The sequence below is a fragment of the Morone saxatilis genome, unplaced genomic scaffold (assembly GCF_004916995.1).
Source record: "Morone saxatilis isolate NCDOM2014 unplaced genomic scaffold, NCSU_SB_2.0 Contig17, whole genome shotgun sequence".
Classification (NCBI taxonomy): Eukaryota; Metazoa; Chordata; class Actinopteri; family Moronidae; genus Morone; species Morone saxatilis.
The window spans coordinates 18,454,081-18,474,520 of record NW_023339729.1 but is presented as its reverse complement, the minus strand read 5'-3'; the positions used below and the strand labels follow the sequence as shown (position 1 = coordinate 18,474,520).

General features: G+C 39.8%; 2 protein-coding genes across 4 annotated transcripts; one reads left to right on the top strand and one right to left on the bottom strand.

Annotated features, from left to right (window-relative positions):
- Positions 1-778: 778 nt before the first annotated feature.
- ints12 (integrator complex subunit 12) lies at positions 779-5,913 on the top strand. Of its 3 annotated transcripts, none has more exons than XM_035660771.1 (8): positions 779-917; positions 1,895-2,058; positions 2,176-2,334; positions 2,709-2,768; positions 2,913-3,094; positions 3,293-3,452; positions 3,582-3,725; positions 5,093-5,913. In XM_035660771.1, the coding sequence occupies exons 2-8, from the start codon at positions 1,903-1,905 to the stop codon at positions 5,645-5,647; spliced, it is 1,416 nt and encodes a 471-aa protein (XP_035516664.1). In that variant the 5' UTR covers positions 779-917; positions 1,895-1,902; the 3' UTR covers positions 5,648-5,913. The 3 variants fall into 3 exon arrangements, with proteins under 3 accessions (XP_035516664.1, XP_035516663.1, XP_035516665.1); XM_035660770.1 differs by having other exon boundaries at positions 2,910-3,094; XM_035660772.1 differs by lacking the exon at positions 2,709-2,768 and having other exon boundaries at positions 2,910-3,094.
- A 207-nt stretch (positions 5,914-6,120) lies between these two features.
- Positions 6,121-18,437, bottom strand: arhgef38 (Rho guanine nucleotide exchange factor (GEF) 38). Its single transcript, XM_035660773.1, has 14 exons — positions 18,116-18,437; positions 13,734-13,918; positions 13,191-13,308; positions 12,942-13,089; positions 12,804-12,821; positions 12,422-12,621; positions 12,144-12,277; positions 11,796-11,900; positions 11,572-11,691; positions 10,315-10,689; positions 10,084-10,221; positions 9,347-9,548; positions 7,666-7,949; positions 6,121-6,698 (listed from the first exon to the last, which is right to left on the bottom strand). Exons 1-14 carry the CDS (start codon positions 18,324-18,326, stop codon positions 6,516-6,518), a joined length of 2,421 nt encoding a protein of 806 aa, XP_035516666.1. The 5' UTR covers positions 18,327-18,437; the 3' UTR covers positions 6,121-6,515.
- Between the last annotated feature and the right edge of the window lie 2,003 nt (positions 18,438-20,440).

The following is a 20,440-nucleotide window of genomic DNA, read 5'->3' as shown; positions in this document are numbered from 1 at the left end:
AACTAAAAGAAACAATTAAACAGAGTATTGAAAGGGAATGGCAAAGATTATGGGAAAATGAGACCAAGGGGAGACATTATTACTCTTTGCAGTCTCAGGTTAAAAAAGCCAGGCATTGTTATGGATCCAGAAGAGATTCTGTTAAAATCTGTAGGTTGAGACTTGGGCATTGTGGGTTGAATCAGTCTTTATATGTTATTGGAAAGCATCATAATGGGCTTTGTGAGTGTGGAAATTCTGAAACAGTTGAACATGTTTTATTGAAATGTAACAAATATACCAAAGGAGCATTTTATATAAGAGAGTATCAGATTTGGGAGTTCTGTCATTTTCAGTTAAATCTTTATTGGGTCAAAATGAGTAAGTAGTATTACAGTTCTTACACGATACAGGGCTGTATATGAACATGTGAAGCAGTAACATTATCCTTAGAGTGACTTCAATGGACAATAATTACTGTGCAATCTATTGCCCATGTGCAACTGCTGCTAGTATTTGTATTTGTGTTATTGTGTTATCTGTTGTTGTGGTTTTTTACTGTTTTTTCTCTTGTACAGTATTGTATTGTATTATATTATTTTTTCATACTATTACTGTTTTTATACTGTCTTTGTACTGTTTTTTTTTCTATCCACTTTGCTGCTGTAATATTGGAATTTCCCCATTGTGGGACTATTAAAGGAATATCTTAATCTCAATCTTAATTTCCTGAGGAGGGCAGTAATACGCCTAGAAGCGTCTAAACTGCCGGAAATCCATATGAAGAAGAAGAAGACTCCGGACACATTTGACGGTGACACAAGTTTGTAAGACGAAGGGAAAGCGTCCGTCCCGGTTGTCTGCTTCTTATTCTTCTGTAGGAAGTGTTGTTCCGACCGTTCATTCCTCACCAAAACCAAACCGAGGCAGAGTGTGAGGTAACGTAATCCAACTGGAAATGATAGTCTGCGGGTTAGTTTAATAACTGACAGCTGAAATGTTAACGGGGGTGTAACTTTAGCTACTGTGGGTCGCTTACTGTGCTCTGGGTTTCTGGTCCGGACTAGTAACGCCACACAGAAACCAAATTAACTCAGTGTTAGTGCGTGTGTTTCGTTGTGTTCACACGCAATAGGGACATTTAGGACTCAACCCCGAGGCGTATGTTAGTTCCGACCATCCCACCTAACGTTACGGAAAAAATTCCCACGAAGGAATAATAATATACACGGGACACCCTGATGTGAAAATGGAGTGAAGGATATTACCCTAGATGTAAATGAACCATCTGAGTGATGATGATGATCAACTTTTTAATGTCTTTCCGTCTCTACAGAGGTTTTCTCTCTGGCAGATTTCTCTCTATCTCTGTCCTCCTCTTTCCTGAATTTGTATTATATAATCATTATTGATAATTATCAGAGCAAATGTCTCACACAACCGTGATTACATGAGAGACACAACCCGGGTGGGAGTAGGCTGTTGAAGAAAATCAGAGATGTGGAAGGAATTCAAACCAAAATGTATTTAATGTTAACAGCCCAAATCTAGTATATTTATATATAATGAGCCTGAAGACTGTACAAGCGAGGAGGCTGCAGATACAAGAAACCCTCCCACTGTGGTACAATGTACTATCTGCTTCAGAGATAGTTAAGACTTTAAAAATACATTTTGTTTTTGGAATCAATGAAGTGTTTTACTTTACTCTGTCTTTATTTAATCCTGACACTAAAATGAAGCCAAATCAAATCAGTCCAAGTTAACACTGCAGTGTTTATATGGCGGCTTTTGTTTTGTTTTTTTTGTACGTAAAAAAAAGAAAAATCTGTAATTTGTGTAACCTAATGTGAGCGTAGCAGTGGTATCGGATAAAGTTGTAACTGTGAAACTGACAGTATTTTATGATTCCCAGTTTAAGCCATGGCTGGACCTGTAAGTCTGGAGTTGGATCCCATCTTCTTAAAGGGATTGAGCTACTTGCACTCCAAGAGTAAAGACTCTGCCGAGAAACTCAAAGCTTTACTAGATGAGTCCCTTTCAAGAGGAAGTGACTCATCTTACCGTTTGTTACAAAAAGTAAGGAGTTCAGCACAGATTTTTGTTTATGCTGTTTACTTACTATTTCCATTCCACTGGTATGTAATTTATGCAACAAAATGCTACGTATTCTATATTATCTTTGCGTGTCCTTAGGATATAGAGGTATCCAAAGGGTCTGTGCCAAAACTGAGCTTAAGTAAACAGGACTCCAAGTCCTCCTCAAGTTCCTCATCCTCCAGCAGCAGCAGTGGCAGCAGCAAATCCAGCTCTGAAAAGAGCAAGAAAGAGGCAGAGAAGAGACCCTCTGAGAAGGTATGGGATACAGTTTATAACTTTTGAATCAGAAGGAATTTAGTCTCATCCTTTTAGAAAGAACTTAAATCAGAACTTTAACTGTTTTTGACACGTCTTTACATGCAAAGGTGGACTAATTATCCAATATCATCCAACAGGAGAACATAAACCACATAAAAATATGTCATTGTCTTTTAGACTTCTTTCACCATTGCTTTGTGTTTCTTTGCTGCCTATTAACATTTGCTCTTTTCTTAAGTAGTACAGAATAAATGATGTGATGATCAAATGTAAAACTACATGAATATGTCTGATGATCAAGATGGCTGCAAGGAAAATGCAAACTCTTCTTTTTGTTTTGGTTCTCAAGTGTCTTACCTTCTTACCTACAGCCCTATATTGCAGAGCTGAATTCTCAGGCAAGAAAGGATAAGCAGATGCAAAAAGTTCAGGTTAGAATTGATTACATGATGAGGAAATTAAGTCCTGAGACACATGCATAACTTCATATAGGACAACAAAGAATACTGTTGTTACTTATGGCACTGATGTCACCATGCTTTGTCCAAACATACCTCTTTCTGTCTTACTAGCAGGTCCGGGTTGATTTGGGTGAGGTGGACCCTCCAAAAAAGCCTCGTTTGGAGAAACAGGAGAATCGTTCTTCTCCAATTACCGTTCAGACGAGCAAAGACCTTCTGCCCAATATAAACGACTACGATGAGACCAATGCTGATGACTTTGCAATGGAAATGGGCCTGGCTTGTGTGGTTTGCAGGTACATCTTAATTCTTAGTAAAATAAACAAAATGTAGTCCTTCTTTAATACATGAGCTTGTTGGTATGCATTCCAGTCTAATTATTAACATACATTCTACTTAATCTTTGAAATATTAAAAAGGTAAAGTTGGGTACTGGCCCAAAATGCATTTCCATTCTCATGTTGACTTTGCTATTATGTTTCTAATTCCCTAAGACAAATGACAGTGAGCATGGGAAACCAGTTGGTTGAGTGCCAGGAGTGCCATAATCTGTACCACCAGGACTGTCACAAGCCCCAAGTGACAGACAAAGAAGTCAATGATCCACGGCTGGTGTGGTATTGTGCCCGCTGCACCCGACAAATGAAACGCATGGTGAGGAAGATAAATTATATTACAGTATCTACTTGGTGTGTATTTTTTGAATCAGCACATAGTCATGTTAATAGTTTCTTTGTCGGTATTGTTTCTCTTTAAAACTAACTCTAATTGTTTGTCCGCTAGGCCCAGAAACCTCCTCAGAAGCCATCCCCTGCATCCGCATCATCGGCGCCAGTTGTAAAAGACACACTGGTGAAAAAGACAGAGCTTAAGGCCAAGCCTGACACAACCAGCACCTTCCAAGCCTTCAAAAGAACAGAAGTGAAGGTATGTGTTGACTAATTGCGGCTGTATGCCAGTTTTAATTTATAGGGGGAGGTGATTTCTCCCGAATAGCTCAATCGCAAACAAACAGTTTTCCTATACACAATGTTATGTGCTCCTGTGTCACCCTGAAGTCAAGCAAAAACTAGGATTCTATATTGCAGAGTTATTACTGGTAGCAAGTGAGAGAAGAGCGATAGCTGTCAATTGGCAGAACTGCCCTAAAAGCCAGTCTACATAAATCCCTGCAGAGGCAAGTGAGCAGAAAGTATACATTTATTTTATAACAAGACTTTTAGATAATAATGCTTGGCTGGTGTTCCAGTATATTTCTCCAGAGGGAATGTGTTTAAAACTTTTCATGGTACTTCTGTTTATTGGAGTTCACCATGAAGTTATTTTGACAACAAACATGTTGCCTTGTTGTTGATTTGATTATGTTAATCCAATTCAGACCGGCAGATCTTTTTTTAGTTAAAGTATTGCTCAGGTGTGTGAGTTGAGGCATTGTATAGCCTGTAGGCTACTCAGCTGATTGACATATCTTGATAAATATGTATTTGCTCTACTACACAGTGATACGAAGATATTGGTGATATTGTTATTGTCAACAAATCCCATGGAAAGACCAAAAGCAACAATGCGTTAGTCTTTGAATACTTTCTGACTTCCCTGCAATGTCTTATGCACTCTTTAAAACAGGTCACAAATATATAATTACATTTTATTTTAAGGTTTTAGTTATTTCCAAAAATTATTTCCAGTGTTCTCCACTGGGGATAGCTTTAAATACAAAATCCATCATTAAAACTGATCTATGTCTCCATGTTGACCCTATATTGCATTTATGTGTTTCTTTTATTGTTTTATGGTGTATTCACAAATACGTGTCCAGCTAATTTTACTACATGTACAGAAACATTTTCATTGAAAGTAAAAAGTTGGCTGTAGAACATATTTCTTGGTAATTTATAACCTGAAATAGAACAATAGATAGGTATACCGAAGCTAAATTGCTTCATCAGTCCCATCAGGTAGTGCTGACTGGTTGCGCAGGTATGATATGTATCTAAAGTTGCATTTTTGTTCTTGCCTTTAGTGATTAATGAGCTTCAGTAAATAATAATACCTCACCTTACCTTATTTGTAAAGTGTCAGATACACCAATAGACCTAAACCAAAGGCTTTATCAAGTTAACCGCTTTGATAAACACTAAATTCATTTGTTGTTGTTTGACTCGAGAGATATATTTGTGTCTACTTAAGGTCTCAATCTTTTGAAATTTACGAATACAGTATGACAATGAAATCTTGGGATTGTTGAATTTGTATTGCACTGTGATAATTGTTGTAACTGTTTATCATGCCAGGCATCCACAACATCAGCCAATCCCACCAGCAGCAGCTCCTCCTCCTCAGGCAGTGGTCTTACAGGCTGGGCTGCATTTGGCGCCAAGACAAACCCATCTCTTCCTGCCAGCTCCAAGCTAGGTTCCTCAGGCCCAAGTGGGAGCCACAAGACCCTGACAACTCCCTCTGGCCAGAAGCCCGTCGGGCTGTCCGGGCTCGCAGGAGCCAAGTCGGGACTTGGGGGTGCAAAGATACCAGGGAGCGGCAACGGAAACGGCTCTAGCCAGGCGCCTCTGAAACCTCCTCCACCCCTGACTCTGGGTAAGCAGCCACTGAACCGTTCATCGAGCGGTGAAAGCCAAGGTAAAGGGTCTGCCTCATCGGGGGGCGGCTCCCCGAGCGGCTCCCAGGCAAGCGCAGGAGGCAACGGCAATAACGGCAACGGGAACAATGGGAATGGGTCAAAGGCTGCACCAGGGGACAAAGCACCAACATCCCAAGAGTCCCAGCTTAACGCCATGAAACGATTACAACTGGTTAAGAAGAAAGCTGCGCAGAAGAAACTGAAGAAATGAATAGAGGGAAACGCAGAGAGGGAGGAGGAGGTGTGAGGGAGTAGAAAATAAACACTTAACCCATATGGAATTAGTGCCAGAGGATTATGTTTGTATTACAAGAGCATCTGTACATGAGTAACACCATCCAGTCAAATACTTGAATCTTACTTTGTGTAATTGCTGCTGGACTCTGTGTGCCTCGTCCTGTCCTAACAAATCTATCCATTGAAAAAGTGTCACTTTTTACCAACAAATATCATTAAATCTCCTCTTATAAACTTGAAGTCACAATGACTTTGTAGTATGTGGTGTCCTTACATGTAAATCATTATATTCCGCAGGACAAATGGAGAATGGATGGAATGGATGTTTATTCATGACAGTATTGTTAAAATATAAATGACATAGATTTTCTTCATTTCACATTCACATAAAACATATACTTTATGTATTAATAATTTCACATATAACATTGACTTCATCTGTAAATCATTTCACATATAAAATTACCTTCATGGATAAATCACTTTATCAATATAAACTCAACAACACTGAAGTAGAAAAAGTGCTTAGCACAGTGCCCTGTATTTTCCTACCACTATTTATATTCATCACAGATTATTGGTTCCATTGGTGAGCTCTCTTGTTATGATCTTCTTAAGGCAAAGTAGATTCAACACATTCAACACTTTTGGTATGAGACCTCTGATAACATCCAGTGTAGTGCAATTTTGCAGAAATGTGACATGTTTTACATTCAGGAGTATTTCAATTATGTATTAAAGAGTAAGCAGGTTGGTTTAAAATGCCACATGTTGGTTTTGGGTCTGGTGTTCTTGACGGTTTGGAATTCTGGATGTCCTGTGGATAAATAGAGGGCCTCTATTTATGCATAGGACATCCTGCCAAGGTAGTTGGCAGGGACGTATCCCCTCTGTCCGTTTGACTCGGCTAACCACCAGTCTTTATTACCTCCCAGGTCTGAGAACTGGAGGATGCGGACATGCTGGTACTCCTGCAAGGTCAGCTCCTGGTCACAGCGTGCTTGAAATGCGTACACGGCATAAAACTGTGGAAACAAGTCACAAGTCTATGTTATCAGGGATAAAATAATTCTACAATTTGGGGAAAAAAAGACAACAGCATACAGTTCTTTTTGTTTGTTAGTGAAAACAAACTGAACAAAGAACTTTTTTGTCTCTGAAATGTTAAATGGCAAATCGTTACTTGCACATGATGAAATAATATTTAAGTGTATCCTCCTGTAAATCCAGAAGGTGGCACTGTTTGTTAGCTTTCCAAATAGAATGTCACCACCAGTCTTAATTTTCTTTGGTTACAATCTGTTGACCCTTGTCAACATTTCATATTTTAAGACCAATAACCGTGTCATGTTATGATGAAGATCAGAGTGGGTAGTCATAGTAGATGACAAACCACAGAAGTGTAGAAGCCAGAGTGACAGCCCCGTCATCATGTTATTCACCCCATTTAATTTCAATGCAAGCTAGACGGAGACACTGTAAAGCTGTCAAGTGCACTGTTACAACACTGGCAAAACTTCTGCTCATCCAGTATATAACTGCCCACCTCGGTTTTACTGGCCCTCTATAATAACAACCCTCATATTTTACAGGTGGAGGCTCATGTGAGGAGGCACTTAAGGCTGACTGAACACCCAGTTAAAGTTACATGGCTTGCTGAGCTGTAATTGTATTGTAATTATGAGCTTTATGTGGTGTGTGGTTTGTTGTTGTTTCTATTTTGCGCCTAATTTTTGCAAAATTTCTGATACTGCTTTGTTCATTTCAAATTGCTTTTCTTCCGCATATGCACATGCTGACCTGTAGTCTGTCTGCAACTGTTGATTTGGCACAACCTTTCAAAGGACATTAATCTTCTTGACCTTGACTGTTCTCAAGCTGAAACCCAAACTGAGCTGAACAAAGATTTATTAGATTTTTTTTTACCTGTCTCCCCAGTTCTAAGCACTGCAGTATATTAAAATGACATCCATATGGTGCAAGAACACACACCTGCTGAGCCTCGTTGTCCATTGTGTCCTCCAGGTCTTCAGGGCTCTCTGGCTCCCCCTGTAGTCCAGAGAGGGTTGAGCTGCTGTCGGTGGTGTTGAGGTTGAAGCTGCGCAGGCTGCTGCTGCCACTTCCCGACACAAACAGACTGAGGTCGTCAAAGTCCTCATCCACCATGGCAGGCGGCTGCTGCTGTGGCTGCTCTTTGACCATCTTGCCTGCCCTCTGGGAGTCCCTCAGAGGGTTGTACTGCTTCAGGAATGTGGAGTAGACGTAGCCCTGTGTACCTAACAGTGACACGAAGGGACAGTTTGTCAGGATAGTGTTATTTAGTCATGCGGATAGTTTTAATTTATCCAGGTTTCCACAGTAAATTGGTTGTTTGTGGTGCTAAAAACTCTGAAATAGACCGCACAGCATCAGTTACTCCAGTTAATCCACAGAACCTATACAAACTATTTCTTTAGAAGAAATTTGGCCCTGTAAAAACTCTTCTCTGTGAGGTCTGTGGATTATCCAGAGTAACCAGGATGAGGAGGAGTTTTTTAAATGTATTTATTTAAACCTACTACAAGGAGTGTTTAACTTGTTACATAACAGTCTCAATTTAGAACTGATGCCTCAATATGATCTACATAAGCACACAAGACCATCAGCGAGAAGAGTGACTATTTCTATGTAGTTCTTAATGCCTGCCACCAGGTCAGATTCTCCTTGACATCAATGCAACAAGGCGGTACAAACACTTCCATTTTTGTCCACAGGGGCTGCCAGAATCAACAAAAAATGAAAGCTCCTTGTTGCTGCTTTAAGCACTATAATTAATAATCCACTCACATCATATATCTCAGAGACAGACAACAAAACCTAAGCAATAAAACTAAATTATTTTGTAATTTGGGTGAATTGACCTTTTAAATGTCTAACAGTAAGTAAGCATAAGCTCGAGCATTTGCTTACACAATCTTAAATGTTAGCGAACTGAAGAATGTGTAAATATGAGGCAAGCATATTCATAGTGTTGATATCAACAGAAGAAATAACAACTTCCCGGGAATGCTTGTAATCCCAGAGGGAAAGACAAGTCTGTGAAGAAATGTACTTCGCACCAGGAAACATACACACACTATTTTTTCTATAGCTCATGAAAAAAGTACTTGTTATTGCAGAGTACAGAGAGGCATGCAAGCAGCATCTCTCCGTCCTTGTTTCTGAATACCCACAGGGAGAGGCTTTGTACTCTAAGTAACACTGCTTACAACGCGCAGCGGTTTGTTCCAAACAAGACACTGGGATCTCAGGTGCCTCTGCAAGACGTATAGGGGAGATGGAGACAAGCTATGGAGTTGGCCCTGTTGTGAGGCAACCATCTCCAGAGGCAGCCAAAGAGGTACCAGCAACCATGACATCACAGGAGCCCTTGGGACCGATTCTTGTGTGTTGACTGACTGTCAGTGTCAGAAAGTAAAGTTTGGTGTGTTTGCACAGCTTCAGTCATCTAATAGATGCAGGTGTATTCACAGAGGAATGTGTATGAAAGAGAGACCTACACCGACCATACCTGCAGATGATCTAGTGTGATAACTTAATTCACCTTGTGTCTCTTACAAACAGAATGTGCCAAGAGCTATCTCTGCCCTGTGGGTCTTTGTCCTTACACACACACACACAAACACACACTTGCCTCCAGTGTGAACCAGCCAGCGGCTGCTGCTGCCTAATGGGTCTGTGTCCTCCAGCAGGGCCACCAGCTCTCCCTCCAGCAGGCTAAGGTCCTGCTCCTGGCAGCCATTGCACTTCCTCTTAAGCTGGTACAGACGGCTCAGTGGGTGTTCTGCCAGCAGCCAGGCGCGCTGTTCTTCAGTTTGATGCTGCACCTCTGGCATCTGGGGGAAGGCAAAGCACAAAGGTTTGTTGGTGTAATTATTTGAAGTGGGTCTGGTATGTGGGCACATGTGGGCATGTTGTTGGTTATCAGTGTACGAGGGTATTCCAGGGAGGGTGAAAGATAATAAGCCCCTGGTGGTAGGAGTTTCAAATAAATCTATAAAAGATCTAAATATATACACACATATATATGTATAGGTGCACATGCGTATGTGTACACCTACACACGTAGTCTCGGGGGATTGATACCTGGTGGAGCTTTGGGTTGTCAAGTGCCCCAGTTAATCACAGCCTGGAGCTGTTCTCTGTGTCTACTATTGATAAGACTTGCAGCTGCTCATTCATGGCTTGGAATTGGCTCAAAACATTTTGAAAGGAATATGTGGGACTTTTGTTTTAACCTGGAGTCAATGAGAAGTCTACAGATGCTTACACAGCTTACCAGGAATATAAATTGTACAGATTGCAAGCTGTGGTGTGCATTTTAGTCTCTAGATGTAAATAATCTATTCTAAATTATTTATATTTTCTTACCGCTAGTTTCTTGTCTCGTTGCCTCTCAAAGCTGACTTTTCGCTCCATTAACTTCTGTGCGTTATCCTTGACAAAAGTCAGATTGTTCAGCTCATCCATGATGCTGTTCTGCACTTCAGCAATGTTTGACAATGGAGCCTGAAAGAGCAACCATGACACATTTTAGTTTCAATATTAAAATGTATTAATTATGATTGTAATTATGATGTGATTTATGTGTGGGATGCTCACTGGTAGCTGCTGTATGGATGGGGAAGATAGCAGTATTTTATCCATCAGCCCTCTGAGCAGGGCCACTAAATACACCACACAGTTGGTCAGGATGGTATAGGCGGCCATGTTGAATCTCTGCAACTCCTCTACCAGTAAGGCATTGAGAGCTTCGTAGTCCCTCCTGGCAGGACCAGGCGGTTCTTCTGACACCAGTGAAGGAGAGGAGGCAGTGGTGGAAGACGAGGATGAGGATGAGAAAGAAGAAGAGCGCTCCAGGCGACTACAGTAATCTAGCAATTTGTCATAACGCTTCTGGATGAGCTTCTGCGGGGCTGTGAACATGCCTTGCAGGGAGGAGAGGGGGGATAGGACCAAGCACTCCATACTGTCTTTCTGAAGGAAGAAATCAATTAGGTGGCAAAAGATGAATATATATATATATATATATATGATATTGGTCTACCAAAGTATTCTCCATTATGAACTCAGGTACTTTTAGTTTACTTCTGTGTGTTTTAGGTATGATCTATTAAATGTCTTGTTTTCAGTATGCTGCAGTGTCTCTAATTTGCAACAATTTTCTGCAAGGGGAAGAAGTAAAGTACACTTTAATAGTTTAGTTAGTTAACAGTACATTTTTTGCAGACATAACAGATTTAATCTATTATAGTGTGGAGCCTATAATGGTTACTATACATAAGTAAAAAGAACTGTTTCTGTGGAAAAATTGTTCTGTATCCTGAAAGCATCTATCAGTCACAACTTTCATGTCTTGATTGTCGCAGACACGACCCTGTTCATGTCTGTTTCCTTTCCCTCTTAGAGTGCATGTCCCTTCACATCTACACTTATTTTGTGTAGCTCATTACAGACTTTGCTAAACTGCTGCAGTGAAGAGCTGCAACAAAAAGAATATAAAGAATCTTATTCAAAGGTATAGTTATCTTGCAATTGCCAATAGTGCAATCCACAGAGAGCAGAGGGTAGAAAAGGGAAGTTGGCAGAGTTGCTGAAATATCTAGCAGGAAGGTTAGAGGCATAGGAGGAAGAGGTTTGATATAATGGACAGAAGACAGGTAGCTATGGGCAAAGTGACAGATGACTCACAGTTGCAGGGTGAGTGGGAAGTCATGTAGGAACAGCAAGGACAGACTCAAATACAGAAGATTTGGGGAGGTAAGTGAAGAGGGAAAACCTGGATAGTAAAGTACGTTATATCCTGAATAAAAAAACAAATAATATTTTAATGCGAAGTACAAAAACAGCCACACTTACAAAGTGCTTATAGGGGTCATTTCCATTACTGTGCGATGAGCCGTTGGTCCCATTTTTGTTTGGATCCTTGACTATGTTCTCCATGTCCTGGACATTCTGAACAGCTACAGACACCATCTCCTACAGCAAAGACGTCAAGAAAAAAAGTTTTAGACAGTTCACAGAATATTTTAAGCCATTGAAACACACACATTTTGTCATAGGTAATGCTAATGTGTACTTACCTGAGTGTGCTGCAGGTAACATTGAACATTCTTTACCAGCAGCCTCACAGCCTTCTCCAGACTCCTGAACAGCTTCTCTTCTCTATCAAATACTTCGTCTCTCACCTACAGAAACAAGAGTTTAAATATGTTGCCTTAATAGTAGCCAATTATGCCTTTTCTGCACTTCCAACCCAATAACAACTCCATAAAAGGAGCAATTTGCATATCAGTGACGTAACATAATTTCACTTAGTCTCACTTAAGTGCTAAGTCCGCAAGTCTCATGGCTTTTATTCCATGTACTCATTGTTTTATTACAATTACAGTGAGTGTTTAGTGAAGTCAAACATGTTTTGTTTTTTTTACCTGTGGTTCAACTCCAGTGAGGATCTTGAGATATCCAGCAAACCTGTCACCTTTCTTCCGGATAGAGTGGATGTTGAACTTGTGTAGTTTGCCCCTCAATGTGCCTTCATCTTCCAACCTCTTATATTTCATTACTGAGAATGAACAGGAATATGTAACCAAGAGATAATATACAATTAATCTTGCCTTGCATAGGTAGCGAAAACATAGTTTTGATGGATTTGGATTTGATACACATCAATTATAAAATACCCATTTATGTGTAAATAAAATCTCACCTATGTCCTTGCGTCTCTTGAACTCGTTGATGTTAACGTTGATGATCTTGGCAGCAGTGAATGCCTCCTGCAGTGGCCGATAGTCAGGGTGGTCTTCAGGTGTGGCCTGCCATAGCTCCCGAAGCAGCAATGGATACTTCATGATCCTCTGGACAGGTTTTATGAGCAGTGAACCCATGTCCAGCAAGTTGGGTTTCCCTCTGTACAAAATAAATGTATTATACAGAACATGAACTGTTATGTCCTACAGTACAGATATTCAGAAAACAACAAAAACTACCAAAATTGCTTATTTAATACAACAATCAAGACCTATAGTTTATTTAGTATGGAATTCAGTTTTAAATGTCAACATCAATCTTACATGAAAAAGGTTACTCACTCTAAGTCATAGATTTTCCTGTAAATACAAAGACAAAGAAACACAGTCACCACCAAGATTATACGCAGTAAATTATAGCATTTAGAATATCAAGGAAGTCATGAATATTTTGAGAAATTATTGGAGGAAGTGACTTACTTCAGTGCTAATACACAAGTGGTGAAATGTTTTTTTATTTCTTCCTCTTTCTCATAGGATTTTAGTGACATGTTGGCATCATCATGGTGGTAACAGTAAATTTTATACACATCTTCTAAAGCTGCCTTCGCCTGGATGAATACGTCTCCTTCAAATAAAAAAATTTTACAAAATGGGACATCTAATATCAACCAGAGCAGTAAAAAGTCAAGAAATAATTAAATCATACGAAAGTCAATATGGCATTACCAATGACAACTGCCTCTAGATCAGGGTCAGCTATGGCCTCATGCAGTCTGTGAAGGAGTGCAGCAGATACCTCACACACTGTTTCCATGTTGGTGAACAACCTGTCTACATCCACAACCTAACACAGGATAAGGAAACTATACTGTGAAATGGGTTTAACAAATGAAACAATCAGAATCTTTTTATAGTACATTTTCTGTCAAAATACCAATCAACATCTTTATACATGTATATATAAGCTGTCATGTTTATTCATTCACCCTGTATTTGAATATTCCAGTGTTGATTCCTGATTATTAGTTGTAAAAAATCTCAAAAGTTGAAAGTGATTCTTCCAATCTTAGTGTGTAAATCAGGGTTACTTTTATGGTTGTGTCAGAAATAAGGTCACGTTTGACTTAGGTTAAGGTCGGGGGTAAATATTATAGTGATGTACTACACAAGTGTCACTGTTGAACATCAACTTTTTCTCAGCAGGCAGCTAGTTGGGAGTTTTACTTTAAGAAAATGGTATCATAAAAAAAAGCTCTGAGAAGCATCTACCTGCAGATTCCTTAAAGGCTGGACCACCTCTCTGATGCACAGCTCCAGGTCTGTGAGGAAGTCCTTTTCAGTCTGCACAAGCTCCTGAATGACCTTTGCCCTGCGGTTCATCTTCCTCAAACGGACCTCCTCTGGGTCCAATGCTGGAGAGGGGGGCGTGGACAGGTCATGTGGTGTCATTTTCTCTGAGAAAAGATGAGATTATGAAATTATTATAAAATAAACATAAGCTATAAGGTGTAAGTGAAGTAGAATAAACACAAGCCCCAGTCACATTCTCTTGTCCTGTAGCTATCACAGCACCAGGCCTACAGACTCCCAGTACAAGTCATACAAGGGCATAGAAAACGGATGATGTGAGTGCACCTACGTTTTGCTGTAAATCCTATTTCCAAAAAATGTTATGTTTTTGCCAGCATTTCAAGCCATCTGTGGCACATTTTCTCAAATGCTGGTAAACACCGTGGCCCTGTGGGCTGTGCATGCTTGAAAAAACCTACATCTCTTCTAACATATTCGCTTGACGCCCTAGCAGCCATTTAGATCACGGTATTTCACAGTGATCTAATTATTTTGACTCAAGCGCCAAAAGACCTCACTTTACATGCCAGTCAGGCTCACTCCTCTTTTTTTATTGCTCTGCAGCCTAATCAGACTGTGGCTGCTCTGCGCTTTGCATGGCAGGCAGGAGTGTCTGTTCAGGGAAGAGGGATGCTTCCTTGCTGCCTAATCGACACTACACACCACTTCCTTCTCTGGAGGGGAGGGGGGGCAGTGGGGGAGTGATGAAGAGAGAGGGAGGGAGGCAGAAGGCTGCGAGGCCCGTGTCAGGTTACGGAACTAATCGTGCCGCTGATGTAATGCTTCGTCGTGCTCAGGCATTCCATCTGCTCAGACTGGGAGGGGAAGTGCCACACAATGATAAACACACACCTACATATGCAAGGACACACACACACTGACACTGATTCACATGGGAATATAAACACGGTCCCTGGCTTACTAATTTTACACACACATATAAACACAGAGGTAAACATGCGTAAGATTTGACCATAAGAAGTTCAACTTGTGTATAAAATATTACTAAGACCTTCTTTACGGTATGTTTTGCTGCAGCCAAGGCACCATTTGCAACTACAACTACACGTACTAGCTTTCTGGGTAATCATTAATCCAGTTAAACCTTTTGTATTTACACCTGGTATTTGTATGTGCTCTCCTTATTGTAACTCTGGGTTTGGACCGGATCAAATGTTTTTGCACATGATAAGCAATGCAGCCAAAAAAGTGAAAACGTTTTTCTTCATGATTTAATTTTTATAAAAGGTTTTTGTTGGAGGCAACAGGAATGACAAGTTGCAGATGCTGTGAATGCCACTACAGCGTTGCCATGAGGGAAAGGTACAGTAACTATTGGCTGCCTTTTGCTGAAGCTGAGTAGAAGCGGCCGTGTGTTTCTGGCCAGTGCGCACTGGCAGTACTTTCTCATGATTGTGAACACTGAACACATTGTGTTCACATGTGGCTGACTCCGAAAGAGATCTGATCACATTCTGCTTGCAACACAGCTTACAGTTAACCCTTACATTTTTCCGGAGATACAGGAACTAAATTAACGCCTGCATAAGGTGAATCATCGCCTCTTTGAAAATCTCAACAGAGACTGTGCTTTATAAATGTCACAAAAGTAATACTAATTTAAAGGATGACTGTGGTTGTTTTGAATGCATTGTACAGATGTTCATGTTTTTGTGTCTTATCCTGATACAGATCACCTTTTGATAGGTGATTTAAATGTGGTCCCCTTTTAGTACAGTCAGTGTATCAGTTAAAAATGTTGTGCCCTCCACCCCATTTGTGTTTTTATCTCCTCTGAATGATTGAAGAAAGTGTAACAGGTGAAACCGATAAAGAATCACAACTTTCTTCAGCTTCTTTGGCTTTAACACAGTAAAAAATGTTGAGTAAACTCAGTGTATACCGAACTGCGCAGTCATAAGCCTTTTCCTTCAGCAGTTATTAATCAACTTGTCAATGCCTGATAATACTTCAAAAAATAGATAAGGTTATCTGTTGTATGAGTCTAATGAAGTGTTGGAATGAATCTCTGTTAATATATTTCTGCCATTTTACTGTGGGATAACATTTTTCATTATAAAATCATCAGAAAAACTATTTTACTAGTGGAAATGTTAGATCACATTCATTTTTCAAAAGTATCATGAAGTGTCACGTATCCACATGGGCTTTTAGAGTGAAAAGAGAGTCCAGAATCAATGAAAACTTCTAAGAGAGATCAGGTGAGGTATCTAGGTGGTTCGCAGGATTGAGGCATATTGCATAAAAATAGAAATTGCATAAAGACTGTCTTAAACACACTTTTAATTCTGTGTGAAAGTTGTCCCATTCAAAACTCGCCTTGAAAAGATTTCCCCCTGACGACACATTCACAATGTTACAAAAAACGACTATTACAGCCTATCAGGACTCAGCAGTGGACCTTAAACTGTGCTGACTTATCCTTTTGCCAGCATTATGTTTGGTGAGTTATGGTTGCCGGCACAGGAGTTCCCATGAAAGTGGATACAGGGCTTTTCACTGCTCAGCCCATTGAAAGGGATCCAACAGACAGCCCTAGAACAGAATACAAGGCACAGTGTATCATGTATCGCCATCAAGATAAATGATATGTCAGACTTTGCTACACAGCAAAGTGCACAATGGGATTTTATCACTGAAAATATATTTTGACTAAAGTAATCTGAAATTGAAGAAAGCGTGAAAATGTCACTGCATGAAAATATTCACTAAAAGGATTTACTTTTCACTGAAAGGATTTACTTTTCACTAAAAGGAAAGTTGGACATATATCCTATATTGTGTATGTTACTATTCATTGTGTCTAATGAAAAAAAAATGTTTAATGCCCCAAAACATTTGTCACATACATACAGAAGAAGTTAGAATGAGTTCAGTCCTCAAACAATAAGCCACATAAAAGTGACCATCAGCATGATTTATGGATAAATACATATTTTATTAGAGACTGTTTATTTAGGTTTTGTGCTTGTAAATCATTGCCAGCACTATTACATTTAGTTACTGTAAATAATTAGACATATTGATGTCATGTTGCCATGGTTCTGTGGCTTGACCAACCTGTCTGACAAGCAGATGAGAACTGTCTGTCGAGCAGCAACTCACATGTTTCCTCTTTCGGTGAAGTCATCGTTCTGTCAATATTTGCAATGGTAATACCACTGTAAATATGTAATACTGCCTGTCATGTGTGAGGCTAAAGTCAAACAGGAGAGGAAATTGGTTTACTGAAAACACCACTGTGTGTTCTTGACAACCCTGCCTGCCATGATGCAGGTCGGTCAAGAGAACAGAAAGTACAAAGGAGTGGAGAGTGTCTCTATTTCAAGTAAACAGAGAAGCTGCTGATAAGGCAAGTGTGTGTGTGTAATAGAAGTAGTGTGTGTGTGTGAAAGTTATCTTATCAGTGCAACACCAAGTGAGAAGTAGGTTATACTTTGCTATCTTAAACAAGGTGCCACTAGTCATTTTGGCATGTGATGTGTATTGTTCACAGGAAACCCAGGAACAAGTGGCACAGGAAAACCTACATACTTTGGCTAATCTTTAATAGTAACCCCCCGCTGACACAATGATGTCAGTCATTTTGCCTGACATGCAGCATTCCCAGTCACTGACTGCACTCCATGGACAGGTGAAGCCATTTTTTTTTCTGAAAAGTGAACGTGTGTGTGTCTGTGAAAAGACTTATGTCAGCATTTGTGATGAGGCAACTTACAGCTCATTCTCCTTTCCAACTAGTTTTTACATTGTCTGGGTCAAACACTGCAAATAAAAATATTATATTCATTGTGAACCAAACTGTAAGTATCTGACATCTCTTGAAACTTAGTTTCCTATTTGTTGATGAAAACTGATCTGCAAATCCTTCTTTACACTTCACTGGTGCAAGTCTTGTTTACCAGCTGGTCTGGAACACTTCTAAAGCCACTCCTCTGTGAGTCCCTGAGTTTGGAGCACAGTTTGCATATGTGGCTTCATCCCTTTGGGAGTATCTCCTGCTGAACACATAGTAACACAACAGGTGCCTGGTATCCAGAGCTATAGACCAGTGCGTAGTCTATACGAGTGTGTGTTGAATGTTTGCCTTCAAGTCCTAAATGCTGCTCTTACAGTCCATCTTTAGTAGAGATATTTGTCTAAATGTTCCCCTTGCCAGTGTGTTGTCAACATATTTGCAATGTAAAGAGTTGAGAGACTTTTCAGACTGAGTGTGGACTCACGTGTGTATAGATTGTTGCCATAGTTTTGACCCCTGGGGAGGTCATTAGCTGCTGTACCTTTAAGTTTAGCACTGTACTCCGTCTTGTCAGACTGACTCCTCCTCACCAGCGTCCCCAGGTTGATGTCACCTTTGGCCATGTCATCAGCCACAATAGTGTCCGTCTTCCTCCTTTCCAGGTAACGCAGGAACACAGGCCGGTTCCTCCTCTTTATCACTTTATCCTTCTCTTTTTCCTTCTCACTTCCGCTGGCCTCCTTAGGATCCATGACGAGGCCGTCAGCTCCCTTGGTGCTTTCAGACCAGTCGAGGAGAAAAGAAGGGGAAAACAGAGGGACAGGAAGAGAGAGAGAAACAGAGAGAGAGAGAGAGAGAGAGAGCCTGGGAAGTGCAACAGGTGTAATGTCCACTGTGCACAGACAGCTCTGCACAGGTAGTCTAGCTCCTCCCCATGTCTACCTGTCATGAGAGATATGTGGCCACACCTCTCCACTGCTGCTATGCGTCTCTCTTTTAGACCTTTATGTTCATCCAGGGAAAGAAGTGCATCACTTTCTCTCACTTTAACTCAAAGGTTTGACGACAATGACCCCCAGCTTCTTTTTGCTCTTACTAAAATGTCAAAATAAAATGCATGTGAGACCTTGCAGAGACACCAACGATGTCAAAAAGGTTGACAAGGAAGTATTTATGTAAATAACCCGGGCACTGAGAGTCACACTTGACAGTACTGAGTTTTATATTTAAGTGGATTTAAGTTGAACATTGAACACAAGAAATAAGTTGAGCATGTCATGCCTACAGTGCACTCCTTAACTGTAGTGAAAAGCTGTAAGCAGCTGAGCTAATGTTAAAGACAGGAAACTGATTCAACAATAAATGAAATTAATGAAAGAAAATCAACATGCACTGTATACATTGCTTCAGAAGTGTTCAAGGACATGATTCAAGCTGCACTCATAGATATGCTGACTAATAAGCTGTGTAAACTTGTTAGTTTTCAGTGTTTTTTAAAGAACAGAGGTTGTGTTTTTCAAAGGATGGAAATCAAATGAGCATTTTCTATATTTTTGTTTCACCTTACAAAAATGTATTCACTCTATTTACAACCTATAAATCAACACTTATGAAATGTCAAACCTGGTTAGACTGGTAATTCATCAACACGCATGCTGCCACAATGATTTCTAGTCATAGCAACCAGATATGGTGTTCCTTACCAGAACAATGAATGGATGCATTTCCTCCCCATTGAACCACAGGTACTGACGGTTCCCATTGTGTTTTCAGATCACTGCGCAGTGTTCTCATAGTACACCTGTTTAACTTCCATTAGACACACATAGGCTCACCAGTATATCTCTGTTGGTCTTTACATAAGACTGTACATTTTTAGTATCTCACATTGTGTCATTATCATGATTTATGTGTGTATTTAAGAAAAACTCAAGAATTACATTTAAAAATGTTCATTTGTTGTCTCTTTTCTACTAAACAAACCCAGTCAAATTGTGTTCAAACATAACAGAGGTCAGCCTTAGCAGGATTACGTAACTAAGTGGACATGGTAAAATAAACTATACTGAATGATCACATGCTCTATACAAACATGCAAATGAGTAAACAATGTTATCTGCATTGACAGTGTGGCAATATTTATATGACATCATGTCACTCAGGGTGTGGTTTTTCTTAAACCTGCTCAAGGTGAGAAGTGGAAAAAATGTTAGGCACTGAAATAGAGTTATTAAACTTATACTGCCCATAGCAAAAAATTAAGCTTCACATTAGGACCTTTATTCCTATTAATGGTTAATTTGACAATTATTTTCTAAATTAATTTGGTCTTTAAAATGTCAGACATTAGTAAATATCCATCAGAATTTCCCAGAGCAGCAAATCCTCAGATTAGAGAAGCTGTAACCAGAGCAGGTAATGGTTGACATTTTTGCTTTATAATTGACATAAATCATTAATGGAGTGTCAAAATAACTCCCAATTTTTCTTCGACTCATTGTTTCCACTGTTTTTCAGATGACAAACTTTACAACAGATTCCACATAATGCACTATAAAATATATTAGTCAAGCAGAAACAATATTGTCATTATTATAAGCTGCGTTTTGAAAATGATTGACCACCCACAGCATATTTTCAGTGAAAAACGATCAAATGAAAATATTTTCTGAAAATAAATTTCTAAAAGAAACAAAGGCTAATATATATACATATTTTTCGTGGCTTGTTTGGTGAGAACAACAAAGAGAGCCTTATTTTTTTCAGAAGTAGCCAAGGAAAGTAGCAGCAGGAGCCAGCCAGGTGGGTGAATAGGGAAAGAGGGAAATAAAAACACACTCATGCCTGAAACTGTCTTTTACAGCCA